The sequence below is a fragment of the Typopeltis vanoorti genome, chromosome 10 (assembly GCF_054136105.1).
Source record: "Typopeltis vanoorti isolate ZY-2024b chromosome 10, IOZ_Tvanoo_1.0, whole genome shotgun sequence".
Lineage (NCBI taxonomy): Eukaryota > Metazoa > Arthropoda > Arachnida > Uropygi > Thelyphonidae > Typopeltis > Typopeltis vanoorti.
This window is the reverse complement of record NC_143558.1, coordinates 90,954,615-90,973,792: the sequence shown is the minus strand read 5'-3', so window position 1 is coordinate 90,973,792 and position 19,178 is coordinate 90,954,615. Positions and strand designations below refer to the sequence as shown.

The window sequence follows — 19,178 nt, the reverse complement described above, 5'->3', positions numbered from 1 at the left end:
TCAATGTTGCAACATAACTGATAATTTTTAAACACTTTTCTTTCTATATGAAAGGCTCTGTAAATATCTGCTTTCAATCCAAAAATCTCATTTTTCTTATTGTAATATCATAGAGTTCTTTTCACTCCACATATGTTCCACTACATGACACTTCCAGTTTGTGTTTCATTCATCAAGCGATAAAAATGAGCTGCCATTACATGTTATAGCTACAGCACTTTACTTGAAACAGTAAATCTCACAAATTCGAAGTGTTCGAGAAACCATAAGTTTTTCATATCACGAATACATTTAAATTAAATTATAGTTATAATTTCCAATAAATAATATTTATTTATTGGAAATTATAACAATAATTATATTATTTTTAAGCAAATCAATACAGTTATTTAGATATTAACCATACACAGTACAGATGACGTGTAATAGACAATCTTTTCTTTTAGGCTTGCACAGTGATCCGAATGCATTTTTGAAAATTATGGAGACAACTACTGTGTTTGAATAAAAACTTTAGTTTAATATAACTAAAATCTACAATTCGACGTTTCGACCTTTATGTCAAGGTCATCTTCTGGAGCGTACAAATATACACAAGAAACAAGTTATACTACAATCAAACTGGTTCGTTAAAGACACTGACCAACCGCTACCACAATTGTTGGCCTGACCTCTGGTGGGAAAAAAAAAAAATACAAATTAAAAATAAAAAATTATACATCAACGCTAGAGTCCTATTATTTGTGTTGTCTACTATATACATATATTAACATTATTCCAGCCAGTTGGAGTGGAATGGTTTCTAATACTAGCGGATGTGGCTAGAGTCCTGACTTTTATGTTGAATCTTTCATATTAGGTTGGCTGAATGTGTGCCATCCAGATCCTTGGAATTTTCATACCATCTTTATTGTTGATATTTGGGTGGTTTATCAGGATTTCGCAGGATTCCTTAAATTTTCTTTCGTACCAGGTTTTTGTGCGGTGTAAGGAGCAGGTGCTTTTCCAGTCGATTTGGTGTAAGGTGTTAAGTGCGTGGTCTGAGAAGCCTGTTTCACCATAATGGTTATATTTAATGTGTCTAATGTGTTCTTTCTTGCGTGTAGAGATTGTCCGTCCTGTTTCACCAATGTACGGTAAGTTACAGGTGCAGCGGATGCAATAGACTCCAGGATGTGCTAATGGGAGGAGATGATCCTTAGAGAAGCTGAATATGGTTTTAAGTTTAGTGGGTGGTTTAAAGGTGGCATTGAGGTTATAATGTTGTAGGATTCTGTTGATTTTTTCTGATAACCCTTTAATGTATGGGATGGCTATGGTTTTACTGTAATCTAGATTCATTTTTGTTGTGGTTTTATAGAGTATTTTATTGACAGTAATTTTGTTATAGCCATTATTTATGAATGTGTCACTAATGATTTTTAGTTCTTGTTTCAGGGCTTGCTGGTTAGAGCAAATAGTTGTGGCTCTGTTTTTAAGGGTGTTAATGACTCCATATTTTTGTGCTGGTGGTGGTATGAATTCGCATGTATGTATTGGCCCGTGTGTGTGTGTGTCAGTTTTCAGTAGACCGTGAAGGACAGACTGCCTGAAGGAAGATGTGTAACTAGTGTGTCTAGGAACGGGAGCGAATTTTGGTTTTCGATTTCGATGGTAAATTGTATGCGTTCGTGTTGTTTGTTTAGGTGGCTGAGAAATGTGTTTAGCGTTTGTCGCCCGTGCGGCCAGATCGCGAACACGTCATCAACGTATCTGAGCCAGACTGTCGGTCGTAGCGTGGCGGAATCAAGAGCCCTTTGCTCAAATGATATATATCAGGATTTGATAATGAAGTATTTCAAAACTGTGCAATTGCTTCAGACAATACACTGTGTCAATTTTTTGTGCTTCAATAATCACAGTGTTTTATTTTAACAGCCTTTCAAAGTGATTGCTCCAAACATCCAGAATATCTTCATCTTCAGTTTTTATATCACTTTTATTATCTGTAATTCCTTTCAGAATACTCTTTCTTCCATGATGAAGAAAGAATACTATGAAAGGAATACTTCCATATTTCTTTCACTGTGGAAGGCATACTTCAATATTCTCACCAAAATCTTCCTATTATTTTTACTTTTACCTACTACTTTTACTTAGCCACAGAATTCTCTTACATTTTTATTTGTACTCTTTTAAAGCATCTGCTGACTTACTTGCTAGGAACTTTTGATATGCTTTCTTTTTTTTTTCCACAACCATCTCTTTAACTTCTTGTGTTCACCATGGAGTTTTGATTTTTCTCTTTGCAAACAACTTCAGCACATGCCTCATTAGTTTAATCATGAGAATCTATTTTTTTCAGTCTACCAGTGAGTCACCAAGATTTAGATCTTGTTTTTTTTTTGTGTGTGTGCTTGACTCTCTATCAATCTTCCATAACTCAGCTGGTATAGATGAGCCCTTTGGTTGGAAAGACCATAATTTAAATCCTATCTAGATGAACTGGCTATTCCTTTAACCAGGGTATATAATTTGAGTCTCAGAATTGGGAAGATCTGCAAGAGTGAAAAGAATGTATAGTAATCCCATTGCACAAGGATGGTGTAAACACCAATGTATTCACTATCAACCAATCAACATGTCAGAAGTGGCGGTGAAGATTTTGGAAAAGTTGGTTAGGGCTTGCATTCAGAAATGGGTTAACAGAGAATCTTTACTTTGCAAGGAACAGCATGGGTTTACTAAGGGAAGGTCATGTTTTAGCAACTTGCTCACATTCTATAACAATGTTACCATTGAGTTATCCAAGGGGAATGGATACACCATGATAATTTTGGATTTTACTAAGGCTTTTTGACAGAATACAGCATGGAAAACTGTTGCATAAATTGAAAATATGGGTTGTGGATTACAAAATATTAGCATAGATAAAGAGGATAGTTGACTGACAGATATCAAAAAGTGGTGTATGGGAGATGTCAATCTGCAAGATTTAAGGTAACCAGTGGTGAACCACAAGGTTTAGTCCTTGGTCCATTGTTATTCAATCTGTACATTCATGACATTGGGATGGATTTTACAGGCGACATACAGCTATTTGCTGATGTAGTCAGAGTAATCAGGAATGCAGCTGATATGCAGTACTTGCAGAATGATTTGAATAGGCTGGAATTGTGGGCATGGGAAAATCAGTTCAATGTCAGTAAAAGAAAGTCATGCATGCGCTTTGGTGTGATTAGATATCCAATGCTGTATTATATTGGTGAGATTATGCTAGAAGAAACCGATCAGGCTAGGGATCATGGAGTGTTAGTAAATAGCTGAAGTTCAGGGGTCATGTAGCTAGCAAAGATTTCAAATACAACTCAAAAGCTAATTGCAATTCTGAAACAACTTTGACATGTAAAGATAAGGATGTCCTTTTGACTCTTTACAAGGCCTTGATAAGACCTCAGTTGGATTATTGTGTGCAAGTCTAGTCTCCTGGTTTCTGTTGTGATTCCGATATCGTGGAGAGAGTACAAAGGAGTGTGTTAAAAATGATATCAGGATTGTGGAATACTGATCATGAAGACACGTTGAGAATTTGTGTAGACTGCAGACACTAGCAAACAGGAGAAAGAGGGATGATATGATTGAGACTTACAAACTTCTGAAAGGGTCATACAGGATTTCAATTGATGGGAATTTTTTATTTTATGGAGGATGGAGAAAGAACAAGAGGGCATCCTTGGAAGCTGAGAATGAATGCTGCTATGAAAGGGGCGAGATCTAGATTTTTCTCATAGAGTGGTGAATGAATGAAATGGATTGCCATTGAATTTTGCGCGTGCAAGCTATGTGAATGAATTCCAGAACAAGTATAATAGCTGGTGCATGTAGTATGTGGCCTCCCTCGATGAGTCCTTGATTCCCTGGAGGTCTCTCTTAATAATAATAATAATGCACAGAATATTCTGCATTAATATTTTAATTAATGAAATGAAAGTATTTGTCATGGTACTGCAAGTAGAAATAAGATGCCATTAAATAATTTTAAGTCTGTGTAATTTATATCAAAGCCAATGTGCAACTAATATTTATTGTTTTTCAGGCAGAGACAGTGTGGGTGGGTGTGGGTGTGATTAAGCATAAAGAGAATTAAAGGAGTTCATCATTCCTTATGTTTAAAGTTATTAGCAATGAATTTCACTTTCCCTCAATTATATATCATACTTAAACACCATTTATTATATGAAAATGTGTGAATTTCAACCCAGATGTTATGCTGACAAGGAAGGTACAAAAACACTGTCATGAGTTTAATTAGCTGTGATTGAAATCCTCAAATTCTGTCAGCAAATTTCTAAACATCCACAATAATGCATCTTGAATGCTTTAATTAGCAGTTTTATTTCTCGAAAAACACAGTACTAATTTCTGATTGTTAAATAGGCAGAAGTAGACACTAAAAATCTGCAATGAGTAAAATGGTTTCATGTTATAACTTTGCATTTGTAAAAATGTTTGACTCTATTCTGGGTAGGGTGTATTTATTGAATATTTATACAAATAAAAAAAATACACACTGCCTTAATTTTGTAAAACCTAATTTATATTATTTAGCTTTTAAGTAAAACTACATAATTCTGCTAAATGATCATGAATGCTAGAATTATTATCAATAATAATAAAAAACTAATTCTTAGGTGATATAATTTTAATGTCTAAATGTTTCTGACATGTATTATTGTAATGTAATGTGTACAGTATAATGTATTATGATGCCTGATAATATAAAAGTGGCCAGGAAATGGTTTAATTACTTAGAGCAGTGTATATTGCTTCTATGTGTGCATTTACTTGTGGGATTAAATGATGAGTAAATGAGTAAAAATCAGGTCTGGAAAAATTGTTTTGTTTCCAAGCATTTTAAAAAAATATACCGCTTACAAATTTACAAAGTAACTGTAAATACAAATTTCCCCATAGACAGTTAACAGAAATAAAACTTTATGCTAAGAAATAGGATTTTTAGTTCGGTAGTACACAAATGACAGAAATCAGCAGTAAGCATTGATGCCTCAATTTTGCATTACTGAAATTAACGAAATCAATTTAGAAAGGAATAACAGCCAGATTTTAACATCCGCAAGCTCGGTGTGCACTATGTAATTTTTTCATGTAGTACAGCACACAAATAGCATATATGGAGGGGGCGGGGGGAGTTCTGATAAACATCTGGAACAAAAATTATATTAACACAACTGATATAACCACAAGAAAGAACATATGAGGATATAAGAATATAAGAACATAAGTTACCTTCATAACTCGGCTACTGGTATGTTCTTTCCTGTGGTTATATCAGTTGCTTTAATATCATTTTGTTCTGGGAGTTTATCAGGACTTTTACCTCTCTCCTTGTGAATGGTTACAATCTTTGTTCTTATTAAATTTAGGAAATCAGAATAATCATTAATATTTCTTAGCCAACTAAATACAAACATGAGACTCTGCACTATAAAATAGTAATTGGTAAAACGAAGAATAAACGCCGATATGGCCATAGCTAAGTAAATGCAAACAAGAAACCACATATATAAATCCAGATTATGCAAATGTAAGTTTCTGTGGTTTAGTAGTTCTGTAGGAAGTTTTCGGTATTGAGACCACATTATTATGTAATTAAAGAGTTTAATAAAAATAAGCAATTAAAACGTGACAAATTTCGTAAATCGTATGACTTGCATCATCAAAGCTACTCGTACCTAAAAGTTTTACACAACAAAAGCCTATTAACAATTAATTACACAAATGTTTTTTGATAATTTCACAACTGTAACATATAATTGACAAACCAGAATACAAATGGCATATTCATTATTGTATGTAGGTTGGAATTTTCTTGTAAAACATTTACGATCAACATATGACATTTTTGTTTGTTGCCAAATTACCTGATGGCCAATAGTGATAGTGGGTGTCTGGAATGCCAGGCATCATTTAACTGTTGTGTAAAACTTTTAGGCACCAGTGCCCCTGATGATGATGAAAGTCATATGATTCACGAAACTTGTCAGGTTTCAACTGCTTATTTTTATTAAGCTCTTTAATTACATAATAATGTGGTCTCAATACCGAAAACTTCCTACAAATTAGGATTATGTCCATTAGGTGTCATAATTTGTAGATTTTTAGATTTTTTTTTTTTTGGTGAATATTTGGTGAATAAAGGCAAGTTCTGCTGCAACAGCACTTTGACTGGAACAGAGGTTGGACAAGTTAACAAGGGTTAGTCCCTTCCTCGACATTACACTCTCTCTTAACATAAAGACTACAGTAATGCCATTACTATTCCCTATATCTGGGCGGTTCAGAAGAAATAACCAGAACTTTGAAGAAATATAATCTCTGTACTGCTTTCAAATCTCATTTGAAGCTGGTTTCAAATTCCAAATGTTCACAAAGTTTCTTGTTCTTACAAATTATCATATCAATATCAGACCAGGAGATCTGCTAACATCCACCTAGAACACAAAAAATACATCTATCACCACAATTATAGCTAATCAGACATAGCAGACAATGCCTTGGAGACCTTATACAGAATAGAATCAGATCGAAGAAAAGCCCATGCTCCATTGAAGCAAATACAAACTTGAAAGACTCTTTTTAGAACCTGTAGCAGACTTTAAAAACCAGCCTAATTTTAATAAATATGTTCTATTTGTGCCTATGACCCTACAGAAGGTTCTTCTAAGGAAGATGCAGCGTAGTTGTTTGAGTCATTAGAATAGACAGATGATATAAAAAAAATGGAAAAAGTGGTCCGTGTTGGAGACCTGAACAGGAGAGTAGGAAATGAATCTCAAGAGGCATATAGGAACATTTTGGGTAAATTTGAAGAAAAGGGCAAAGCTAATAATAATAATGTTGTCATTTGTTGGACTTCTAGTCAGGACACGGACTAGTCATTACTAACACCATCTTTCAACATAAAGATGTGCCCAAGTTCACATGAGGAGAATACACAAGAAATAAGAAAAGCCTCATTGACTATGTCATTGCTGATATTGATATCATGCTGTTTCAGGATACAAGAGTGTACATAGGATTCGAAGGAAATGACCATTACTTAATACTAAGCAGGATAAAAATGGATATCATACTGAAAAAAGCAGTAAGACAGTAAGAAAGTTTTAAATTAAAAAGAATTAAAGTTGAGCAGCTTTAAAAGGTAAATTGTAGACCCAACTATACAAACATTATTGAAGAAAAAATGAAACAAACTGAAAACAAGACCCAAACATTGGAGTCTCATTGGCTAACTCGCTTACATTTTTCTCTATATTCTTTTAGGGCATCTGCTAACTTATTTGCTAGAAACTTGGTACGCTTTCTTCTTTTCCCAGACTGCTTCTTTAACTTCTTGTATCCACTATGGTATTTTCATTTTTCTATCCTTGCATACAACTTCACCAGATACCTCCCTTAGGTAAATCAATGAATGCCTTCTTCAGATAAAAAGCTAATATGTGTAAAAAAGCTAATGTGTAAAAGTAGCTAAACAAAAGTCATGGGAAGAATGATAAGAGTATGGAAAATAAATATCAGGAAGGTGGCAAAATGTTCTGGAGGCTTTGAAAAAGCTTAGAAATGGAGAAAAGAATACTATAAAAGTAATCAAAGATGGCAAAGGTGACTTGAAAACTGAAGACAAGGATATCCTAGGTGTCTGAAGTAATCACTTAGAAAGACTGTTAAATGAACCAAGCAGTGACAGAACCACAGTAGAAAGTTTTCAAGAGGAATGCAAAGATTAGTACATGTCGTTACTTGAGGTAAAGAAAGCAGTCAAAAACTTGAAATGTGGAAAAGCAGTGGGAGTAGATGATATTCAACCAGAAATGCTATGTATGGAGGCATAAAAGTTTTGCAATGAGTACACTGCATAATTCAGAGGGCTTGGACAGAAAGTTGAATTCCCTATGATTGGAAAAGAGCTCTCGTAGTACCCATCTATAAAAAATGGAATAAAGCTGAATGTGAGAATTAGAGAGATATATCCCTACTGAGTGTTCCAGATAAGATTTATGCAAGCATACTTAAAAAGATGTTGAGAAAGACTGTGGAAGAGAAACTTGGAGAAGAACAAGCTGGGTTCAGGCAAATAGAGGTTGTGAAAATCAGATATTCACTTTAAGACAAATAGTTAAGAAATGGGAATATGACAAAGATATATACTTAAGTTTTGTAGATCTGGAAAAGGAATACAATTGTGCAAAGAAAAGCTTTTCAAAACACTATAATTACATGGGGTAAATGGAACGTTATGCAAAGCAATCCACAGTCTATATTTAAGTTGTCAGTCAGCAGTTAGAATTGAAGGAAATACAGGAAGATGGTTTGATGTAAAACAAGGGGTAAGACAAGGATGCATATTATCTCCACTCTTATTCACCATCTATATGGATCACATTATTAAAAAAAAAAAGTGGCGTTAGGCCTGATATTAGAATTGGAGATGTCAAACTTAGCTCTTTGCTTTATGCAGATGATGTTGTAATCCTAAGCACATCTAGTGCAAGTCTACAGGATTCTCTAAATAAACTGAATAACAGCTGTAACAAATTTGGAATGAAAATCAGCAATTAAAAAAAAAAAAAAAACCAAAACTATGAAAATAGACAAGAACAAAGAAAACTTCAGCTGCATTCTGAATAGGGATCCTATAGAACAAGTAAAATATTTCAGCTATTTATGCACAGTTTTTAGTGAAAATGGCAGGTTAAATCTGGAAATAGACAACAGAATAAACAAAGCTGGTATGGTGGGTAGCCAGCTGAATAAATTTACATGGAATAAAAAAGAAATTAGCCAAAACACCAAACTAGCAGCATGCAAGACCGTGTTCAAACCAGTTTGAAGTTAGGAATCAGAGAGTTGGGTTAGAAATAACGAGCACTTGATCAAAGACTAGAGACCACAGGTATGAGGGGTTCTGAGAAGAATTAAGGAGCAAACCAATGGCATCAATGGCAGAATCATATCAAAAATGAAGATATTAGAAAGGAACTTGACATTATTACTTATTATTATTACTATTAATGTGTCAACAGCACTAATCTAAGGTGGTATGGCCACTTAAATAGAATGGGTGAGGAATGGTTAGCAAAACAGGTGTTTGATGTCATAATGGTGAGAAAGAGAGACAGAGGAAGACCAAGGTCTTCCTCTGTCTGGAAGTGGATGAATTGAATCAGTTAGAACTGTCCTAGAAGAACAAAATGCGAAGTATGACAATAACAGAGTGCTTACAAGTAATAGACTAATTTGGAGAGAAACTGCGGATAGGAAATTAATAATAACGTAAACTTAATCATGTCGTGGTGTCATAGTAACCTGAACACCTCTTGCAGGTATATATCAGGAAATTGATGATGATGATAATGTATTTAACTTCCTAAAATTTGGAAAATGGTTATTCTTAGGCCTGCTGCCCAACATCTATGGCTAGCCAACACACCCACAGAAGCCACCCCTTATAGGACTTCATTCCTTACTTTATTTATTCTATATTATTTCTTCCACTTATTATTTCTTGTGTGCTTTTGTGTGCATTATTACAATTTTAACATTGTAATCCCAATATGATATCTCTGTGACTGAGATGAAATACTGAATCGATGAAACCTGTTGTTTAATTACTTCTCTTTATGCTGAAAATTATTCCATTAAAGTGCAATTTGATCTTATTTCTTTGTTTACTAAAATATCATTGACAGAGTCACTAGTCCTTATCAAGTCACATTTCCTATCTGACATATATAAATTATTCAAATTTATCGTTTTATTAAGGTTATTTTTCACAAAAAGGAAAAATATATAAACAACTGATGGGACTGCTATGAGTTCCTCTCTTCTCCCCACTTCCCAATGCCAATTTCTAAATGGAATTTCTGGAAAATCATGCAACAACACAGCTACACATAAATGAACCGCATGTGTCTTTGCAACACTTTCATAGCCAAGCAGATAAAATACTGCATGCCTCCCCACCTCTTCTACAATCAAAACACACAAAAGATCAAAACAAGGCTACTGTCATCTTTTATATTCAAGATTCATCAGAGAAGACAGGTAAAGTTCTCCTTAAATCAGGGGTCTTCAACCTTTCAGACGGTGCAGGCTGCATTAAAAATTTCAATGAAGCCCACAGGCCACTAATCTATACTGCAGTATTTACAATTGTAAGATGCTTTTCAGATTCACAAGGAACGTTGTGCATTTGATACTTTACATAAAATTCTATAAAAATAAACAAACTCAGCTAATGAAGAAAACATTCATTTTTTGCAATGTCAACGGGAAACTTGGCAATGCTTTTCCTTGACCAGCTTGTCAATGTTGGAAGTTGCTATGCACAAGTATTCTCGAGATGTTGGTCCGTAATCTTAGTTCTTGTCTTGGACTTCACATGCTTCATACTGCAGAAGAACTGCTCACATAAGTATGTGCTTCCTAACAAAGTGCACATCTTCAAAGCATGCCAGCGAAGATTAGGGAATGCGTCCTCAGAAATGTAGTCATTTCTAAGGACGCTTTGCACTCTTGGGTCAAAAACTCTTGGAATTGATGATTCAATCCTCTTGCCCTAATAATGTTGACGACAGTCACAATAACTTTCATGACATTCTCAAATCCAATAGTTTTCTCCTGGTGGATTAAACAGTGGTAATGGAAGAAATCTTTTCCTTCTAGTTCTGGTTCTTTCTGTAGCAGCGCAACAAACCCTTTATTCTTTCCCACCACAGCAGGGACACCATCAGTTACCACACCCTCGAGGTTGGTTAAGCTGAGGTCGAAATACTGGAGCGTTTTCTTGGCGGCTTCAAGAATATCAGTGCCTTTCGTTGTTCCCTTCATAGGTACGAGTGCTAGTAGTTCTTCTGTCACAGTGAATTGTTGATCACATCTGTGATCTCATCTAAAGTAAGCGAATATGATGTAAATTTGGTCAACCATTTTTTTAAAGTTACTTCAATGTCATTGGCAAGTTCTTCGACATGTCGTGCACAGTTACCCCAGACAAACTCGGTTTTTCAAACACTTCCTGATTATTTGGGCACAGAATTTCCCCAGCAGCGATGAGACACTCTTTCACAAACTTGCCATCCAAGAAGGCTTTTGATTTTTTAGCTATTTTTTCAGCTATTACATAACTTACTTTGATGCATGCTTTGCTCTCTACCCTCTGCCTTTTAAACATATATACCCTGCTGGCATTTTAAATCAATTTGGAGATGGTTCACTTTGTCCACACACAAAACTGCCCTTGAAGATGATCGAAATTGGATGCATGCTTTGTCTCATAGGTAGTTTTATATTGTATTCTTTTGATACTGACTCATGACAAATTAAACACACTGGCTTATCGTCGATTGACAAAGAAAAGTACAAATTGATCCACTTTTCATTAAAAACCCGACAAGAATCACTTGATTTACGCATTTTACTAGTAGATGCCATAGTGATAGAAGGTGAACTCAAAAAATGATCCAAAATGGCCATGTAATGGTTATTATCCACTGAATATGTCTCACACTAAAGAAAAAAGTCTGACAATATAAAACCACAATAGGCTATGGCTGACACAACGAACCTGCGTGTGCTTATACACAAATATCACATGTTCACGACTGACTGAATGTGGATGAGATCCTCTTGTATTTATATGAAAATAACAAAGACCTTCGAGACTTTTGAAAAATATCGAGAACCTTCGAGATTTTTCTGGAAGGCACTAGACGGCATACTGCTTCAGCCATCTACCTGCGACATTAGTACTAGTACTTAAGTATCACTTGGAGCTGGTAGATGGCTGAAGAAGCATGTCTATTTAATATTTATTTTTATAGGATTTTATGTAAAGTATCAAATGCACAGCATTCATTGTGAATCCGGAAAGCAGCTTACAATTCTAAATACTGCAGTATAGCTTGGTGACCAACGGGCTTCATTGAAATTATTTTTTATTTAATTGCGTTTTAACGTTAAGTAGTAATGTTTTTAAAATGGCCGGTGGGTCACAGCAAAGAGCTCCGTGGGCCACCTGTGGCCCGTGGGCCATGCATTGAAGACCCCTGCCTTAAACAATAATTTCATACCAAACTATCCATTCAAATACCTTCATCCAACTTCATCCTCTTACACATCTTGAAGTGTGGTCTATTTTGAGACATTAGTTCCTTTTCAGTTACAATTTGAACTGTTTCTACAACAATTGAATTTAGTGCACATTTCTTCCAGATTCTGTAATTCTGTGCTTTGAGTATGCTGGTTGAAATGCAGAGAAATATTAGTATGTTCAATGAATTATTTATTTTTCTCTTGTGTTGTTTATATTGTAATCTATATAAAATAGTCATATGATGAGATGAAAAAAATAAGAAAAAAAAAAAGGAAGAACAGTGGCACCCAATATGTCACAGGATTCCAACTTTTGGTGGGTGTAATTATTATAAAAAACGATCTCCTCAACTTAAAGGGACATCTAAATTTCAACAAAAAAAAAACAGCTATTAGGAGGGCAGATATCATAACTCATCATCTATGTTCCATATTAAACTGGATCTCCTGTGCTGAGTTTCTGGATTCCATGGAGATTATATATAGGAGTATTAATAATAGTAATAATAATAGCAAAAACAACAATAAGACAGAAGGGAAAAAAATTACATATGTTATTACGACTTACCATAATATTTTGTAGTTCAAAAAGAAACATACATATTGAAGTGCATGCCTGACACTGTAAAAATAATTTTGCTGTTAAGTTATTTATATTTATTTCACACAATTTATAATACAATAAAATCCATTTGTATAACTCCGAATCAAAAAATTAGAATAATCAAAGAAAATGTGTTGAAGGATTTGCAATTCTAATTTATTGCATAGAAAATAATTATTACCAAATATGAAGACCTTGCTTAACGCAAATTCGATATGCACAATTTAATGAAATGATATTATTTCCCACTTTAAGCAGGTGATTAATCAATGAATGCAATTTTTTTAGATTAATTGAAATTTTTTGTCGCCAATCTGCAGCGAGCGGAAAAGCCATGATTGCACAAGACCTGGGATACAGCGAGTCTACAGTTTGGACTATAATACATAAGAGCAAACAATACAAAGAACAAGGAAAAGTTCCTACTGCCTCTTTAAGCATGCAGATCACCTGAAATAGAAGCAATTTAATGATCGAGATGGAACGTCTCCTATCACTCTGGATTGAGGATTATAACCAAAAAAAGAATACCTCTTAGTACAGGGAATATTCAGGCAAATGCTCTCAATATTTTGACCTCATTGAAAGAGACTAAATTTCAAGAGGAATGTGAAAGTTTTACTGCGAGTTTAGGATGATTTGACAGTTTTAAAAATCAAACTGGACTGCATAACGTATGAATAACTGGGGGATCTGCTAGTACCGATAAAGATTCTGAGGCCAAGTTTCCTGAAGAATTGCATAGCATAATTCAGGAGGGTAATTATGATGACTGGCAAATATTCAATGTCGACGCAATTGGTCTCTTTTGGAAGCATATGCCAACAAAAACTTTCCTAGGTTAGAAGTAAAAACTATTTTACTTCTAACTGGAGTTTGTCCACAAAATGCCACTGTTTTAGTTTTATCTATGGAAATTTTCATTCCAAACTGTTCTACTATAACGTTTCAATTACATATTGCTCTTTGTGAATTGTCTTCCTTTTCTGATGTTATTACCTGATCATCTGCAAACAACAGCGTATTTATTTTGTTATTACGGGAAATTTCTATACCTGGATTAGGTTCAATTAATTTCTCATATACCCCTCCTGATCACTCACCAGCATTGGTTCCTCCCTGATTTCCACTGCTCTCAAGTTGTGCATTATATTGCAATAACAAGAATGGAACACTTTAATGACCTGCTCATTAAACACCTCTACTATATTGCTTAAATTAAGGGGATATTAAATCCCACATAGTTTTAAAACCGAATAAGAAACTCAAAGATTGGAATCAGAGAGTTTCTTGCCGAATATAGTAAACTATAAAGTATCGGCGACACTAGCATTAGCCAATGCAAGTGATCCTAGTACGTAGTACAATACTGGACGACTCGTTGCAAAGGTGGGGGAAGTTCAGATCGCTATTCTTAGGTATTTTCCATAATGCAAAAACACATTTCCTAGGAAATGTATGCTGTTATTACATTATGGAGGGAGGTCACTACCCAGACCGGTTTCAGCCTTTTTTGAGGCTTCATCAATGAGTAGCTAGACCTAATACCAAAGTGTATAGCGAAAAGAACTTATATACTCTGCGAATGAGTTTTCCAAACAGGTGCAACCATTAAGTTACTTAAGTATAAAGAGCTAATAAGCTTCATTTCGTCAATGAAAACATTACTTAAATTAAGGGGATATTAAATCCCACATAGTTTTAAAACGGAATAAGAAACTCAAAGATTGGAATCGGAGAGTTTCTGAATATAGTAAACTATAAAGTATCGGCGACACTAGCGTTAGCCAATGCAAGTGATCCTAGTACGTAGTACAATACCGGACGACTCGTTGCAAAGGTAGGGAAGTTCAGATCGCTATTCTTAGGTATTTTCCATAATGCAAAAACACATTTCCTAGGAAATTTATGCTGTTATTACATTATGGAGGAAGGTCACTACCCAGACCGGTTTCAGCCTTTTTTGAGGCTTCATCAGTGAGTAGCTAGACCTAATACCAAAGTGTATAGCGAAAAGAACTTATATACTCTGTGAACGAGTTTTCCAAACAGGTGCAACCATTAAGTTACTTAAGTATAAAGAGCTAATAAGCTTCATTTCGGCAATGAAAACATTACTTAAATTAAGGGGATATTAAATCCCGCATAGTTTTAAAACCGAATAAGAAACTCAAAGATTGGAATCAGTTGCCGAAATGAAGCTTATTAGCTCTCTATACTTAAGTAACCTCTACTATATCCTCCTCCTCAGTGTTTATCATTCTCCCATAATCATTCGTTCTTCTACTGGCCATATATTGAACAAACTCTCGAGGATTTCTTTTAGCATCATTTGCTAACTACTGCTCATATCGCACTTTTACTACCCTTACTGAGTCATCTTCCTTGCTTGCTCTTTGTACTCCTCATGTAATTGATTATCTTCACTCATCTTGTGCAGCCGCCTCCACACCTTTTTCTTCCAGACTGCATGCTTTACCTCTTCAGTCATCCATTTTACACCTACCTTATTTAATCTCCTGGCCTTTGAAAGTGATCACTTCATGGTCACTTTCATCAACTGGAGGAAGATGTGCACTTCATTTACAACAATATCTTCTGATGAGATAATCAAATCCAAGACCCTCGATCAATGTGTTGACCCTTGTTACAAACGGTTTAAGGTAATTACAACTTAAAAACTCAAGAAATTCATTCTCTTGACCTTCATTTTCTTATTAGGTCAGACCAATTTGTCTAAACAATTCCTTCTCACTGCCTTCCATACTACAAAGTGTATGTATAGTAACACCCTACTAAGCATTTCATTCTGTCCACCTCCACTTCACACCATACTGCTTCAAAACCTGTCGGTATTTGCTCCTCGCATCTCCACACTAGTTGGGCCCAACTCCTCTGTCATCATCTATAACATCCCTCCCTTTTTTGCTTTGTCTATCTTCACGAAAGACTACATATCCCCCTCTTTTTGTCCCCTCTTTCTGTCAGAATGTTGTCCTCTTTCAACCATGCCTCACTTATACTAATTCACCCAAACCCAAACTAACAATGTTTGGGTTTGGGTGAATGAACTCTATTAATGCTACAATTTCATTACCTTTGTTTTGAATATTTCTAGCATTTGTAAACATATGCACTAGCTCATTTCTGTTTCTATAACAAATCCCACTGACCCCACTTCTTGGATATGACTCCTCCACACAATTCCCCCCCCCCATCCATTCCTGTCTATCATCACTGATATTACATCCCTCCCCAGACCTAAATGTTACCCCCACATCATTGACTATCTTAATCCTTTCTTGCACTCTCACACATCTACTCCTGAAACCATCATGTACACTTTTCACACAATGTCCCCTTGTCCACCATGTTCCTTCTTACTCATTCTCTTCACTCGTGCCACTCACCTCTCCATTCACAAACTTGCCTACCTTACTCTTCTGCTCTTCCACAACACCTCTTGCTTCTTCAAATCTTGCATTCACTTCAGTCTCTCTCGCAGCAACAGTTTCTCCAAATGACTCGTACCAAATCCATTCAAATGTAGCCCATCTCTTTTATACAGCTCTATCCACCCCCTCAAACTCATCCCAAACATTCACATACTGAACTCCTTTCTCCTCACACAGCTCTGCTAGCATACCATTCATAATCTTCACCTGCCTTCTCAACTCATCATTATCATATCTGGGCAACACGCTGACTACCTTATTTACCACACAGTTTTCTTTCACTTTCCTTAATATCCTCGTGACATCCCTTACATTCTTCTTGTTACCAATCAAATCATTTGTGTCAAATACCACTACCAATTCTTTTTTGCATGTATTCCTCTTATCCAATACTTCAATCACCCTGCTCATTCTACCTTGCAGAAAACAGACCCACTTGTACACCATTTCACTCACCACACTTTTATACCATTTCACGGTATCACTGTAAACGCATTGCCCTTATCCAGTTCAGTCGTCACTGTGTTATAAAACCTGAGCAAGTTACTGAGGCATGATCTACCCTTCACAAAACCATGCTGTCGCCATACAGTATCTCATTTTCATCAATCCATTCCTGTATTTTTTCCTTGACTACTTTCTCCAAGACCTTGACAACGACTCCTGATATGCTGATCGGTCGGTAATTTGCATCAGCAGTCTTGAATCCTCCTTGATGCAGTGGAACTATTTTCCCCTCTTTCCACCCCTTCGGGACTAAACCAGACCTGAGACTCATATTAAACAATAAGGTCAAGGGCACTGACAATTCTTTAGCCGCTTCACGTAAGACCCATGCTGATATACCATCCAATCCCACAGATGTATTCACATTAAGGTTCTGTAATAGACTATTCACCTCCACTTCATTCACCACAATTCCCATATAAACTAATGGTTCCTTCATTCCTTCAACGTGTACAGTTTTTCTTTTACTAGCAGCATATTGAAAGGACTGTTTGGGATTCTCTTTAGCTTGCATGGCTAATTTCTTTTCATAATCCGTTTTTGCTTTTCTCATCACTCTTCTGGCCTGCGCTTTATACCATTCATGTGCCTGCAGGTCACCTTTCTCCTTAAATTCCTACCACCAAAATGTTATATTCAGGCAATAACAATCAGGGAAAAGAAGGAGTAGCTATAGTGTTCAATACTAAATATGAGGCTAATCTTCTTGAATGACAAGCAATATCAAGTAGAGTGATGTGGGCAAATATCAGAATGGAGAACAGGACAATGAGACTTATTTGTGCCTATGGTCCCACAGAAGGTTCTACTAAGGTAGAAGTGAAGAAATTTTTTGAAGCTTTAGAGAAAGCAACTGACACAATAAAAAAAAGTTAAACTTGGTCCTCGTTGGGGATCTAAATAGCAGAGTAAGAAATGATTTTCAGACACACAAAAATATTTTGGGGAAATTTGGAGAAAAGAGCAAAGCTAATAATAATGGCAAATACCTGTTGTATTTGTGCTCAGGACTCAGACTGGTATGGAGGTATGAAAGTCTTACAGTGGCTGCATAGTTCAGAAGGGTTGGACAGAGGGACAAATTCCAGATGAATGGAGTACAGCTCTCATAGTATACACATCTAAAAAGGGAAATAAAACTGAATGTGAGGATTACAGAGGTATATCCATACTGAGTGTTCCTGGTAAGATTTATGCAAGTATGCTTAAGAAACAGCTAAGAAAAATAGTAGAAGGGGAAGCTGGGTGAAGAAGCTGGATTCAGGCCAAATAGAGGCTGTCAGGATCAAATTTTCACTTTACAACAAATATACTGCTCAAAACAATTAGGGATATTTTAGTTTCTGTCGGATAATTATAAATTTCTGCAAATAATTAACTATTGGATACTTTATACAAGAATAAATATTTCTTACTTATTGATGAGATATTGTTTAAATAATCGATATTTATTACAAATTTAAAAATTATACATTTCAGTGTGAAATAACTTTAACAAGAATGACAACAAGAATATCTCCTAATTGTTTTGAGCAGTTTAGTTGAGAAACCACGGAAATATAACAAAAATCTGTATTTAAGTTTTGTAGATCTGGAAACGGCATATGACAAGGTGACAAGAGAAAAGCTATTCAAAATGCACAGTTGTATGGTGTCAATAGAACATTCTATGACTCCTTTCTTTTAGGCTGGCACGGTGATCCGAATGCATTTTTGGAAATTATGGAGACAACTACCGTGTTTGAATAAAAACTTTAGTTTAATATTACTAAAATTTTACAATTCAACGTTTCGACCTTTATGTCAAGGTCATCTTCTGGAGCGTACAAATATACACAAGAAACAAGCTATACTACAATCATACCGGTTTGTTAAAGACACTGACCAATCGCTACCACAATTGTTGGCCTGACCTCTGGTAGAGAAAAAAAAAAAAAAAAATTATACATCAACACTAGAGTCCTATTATTTGTGTTGTCTACTATATACATATATTAACATCATTCCAGCCAGTTGGAGTGGAATGGTTTCTAATACTAGCGGATTGGCTAGAGTCCTGATTTATGTTGAATCTTTCATATTAGGTTGGCTGAATGTGTGCCATCCAGATCCTTGGAATTTTCATACCATCTTTATTGTTGATATTTGGGTGGTTTATCAGGATTTCGCAGGATTCTTTAAATTTTCTTTAGTACCATGGTTTTGTGCAGTGTAAGGAACAGGTACTTTTCCAGTTGATTTGGTGTAAGGTGTTAAGTGCATGGTCTGAGAGGCCTGCTTCACCATAATGGTTATATTTAATGTGTCTAATGTGTTCTTTCTTGCGTATAGGGATTGTCCGACCTGTTTCACCAATGTACGGTAAGTTACAGGTGCAGCGGATGCAATAGACTCCAGGATGTGCTAATGGGAGGAGAGGATCGTTAGAGGAGCTGAATATGGTTAAGTTTAGTGGGTGG

The 19,178-nt window shown here is 35.5% G+C and overlaps 1 protein-coding gene across 3 annotated transcripts in view; it reads right to left on the bottom strand.

Moving 5' to 3' along the window:
- The window catches only part of Fancl (E3 ubiquitin-protein ligase Fancl), a 305,279-nt gene that overhangs the window by 221,929 nt on the left and 64,172 nt on the right, over positions 1–19,178 (bottom strand). For all 3 annotated transcript variants that reach the window (XM_090399196.1, XM_090399198.1, XM_090399197.1), the window contains exon 4: positions 12,722–12,775. In XM_090399196.1, coding sequence (XP_090255322.1) covers positions 12,722–12,775 — 54 coding nt within the window. The remainder of the gene's footprint in view (positions 1–12,721; positions 12,776–19,178) is intronic.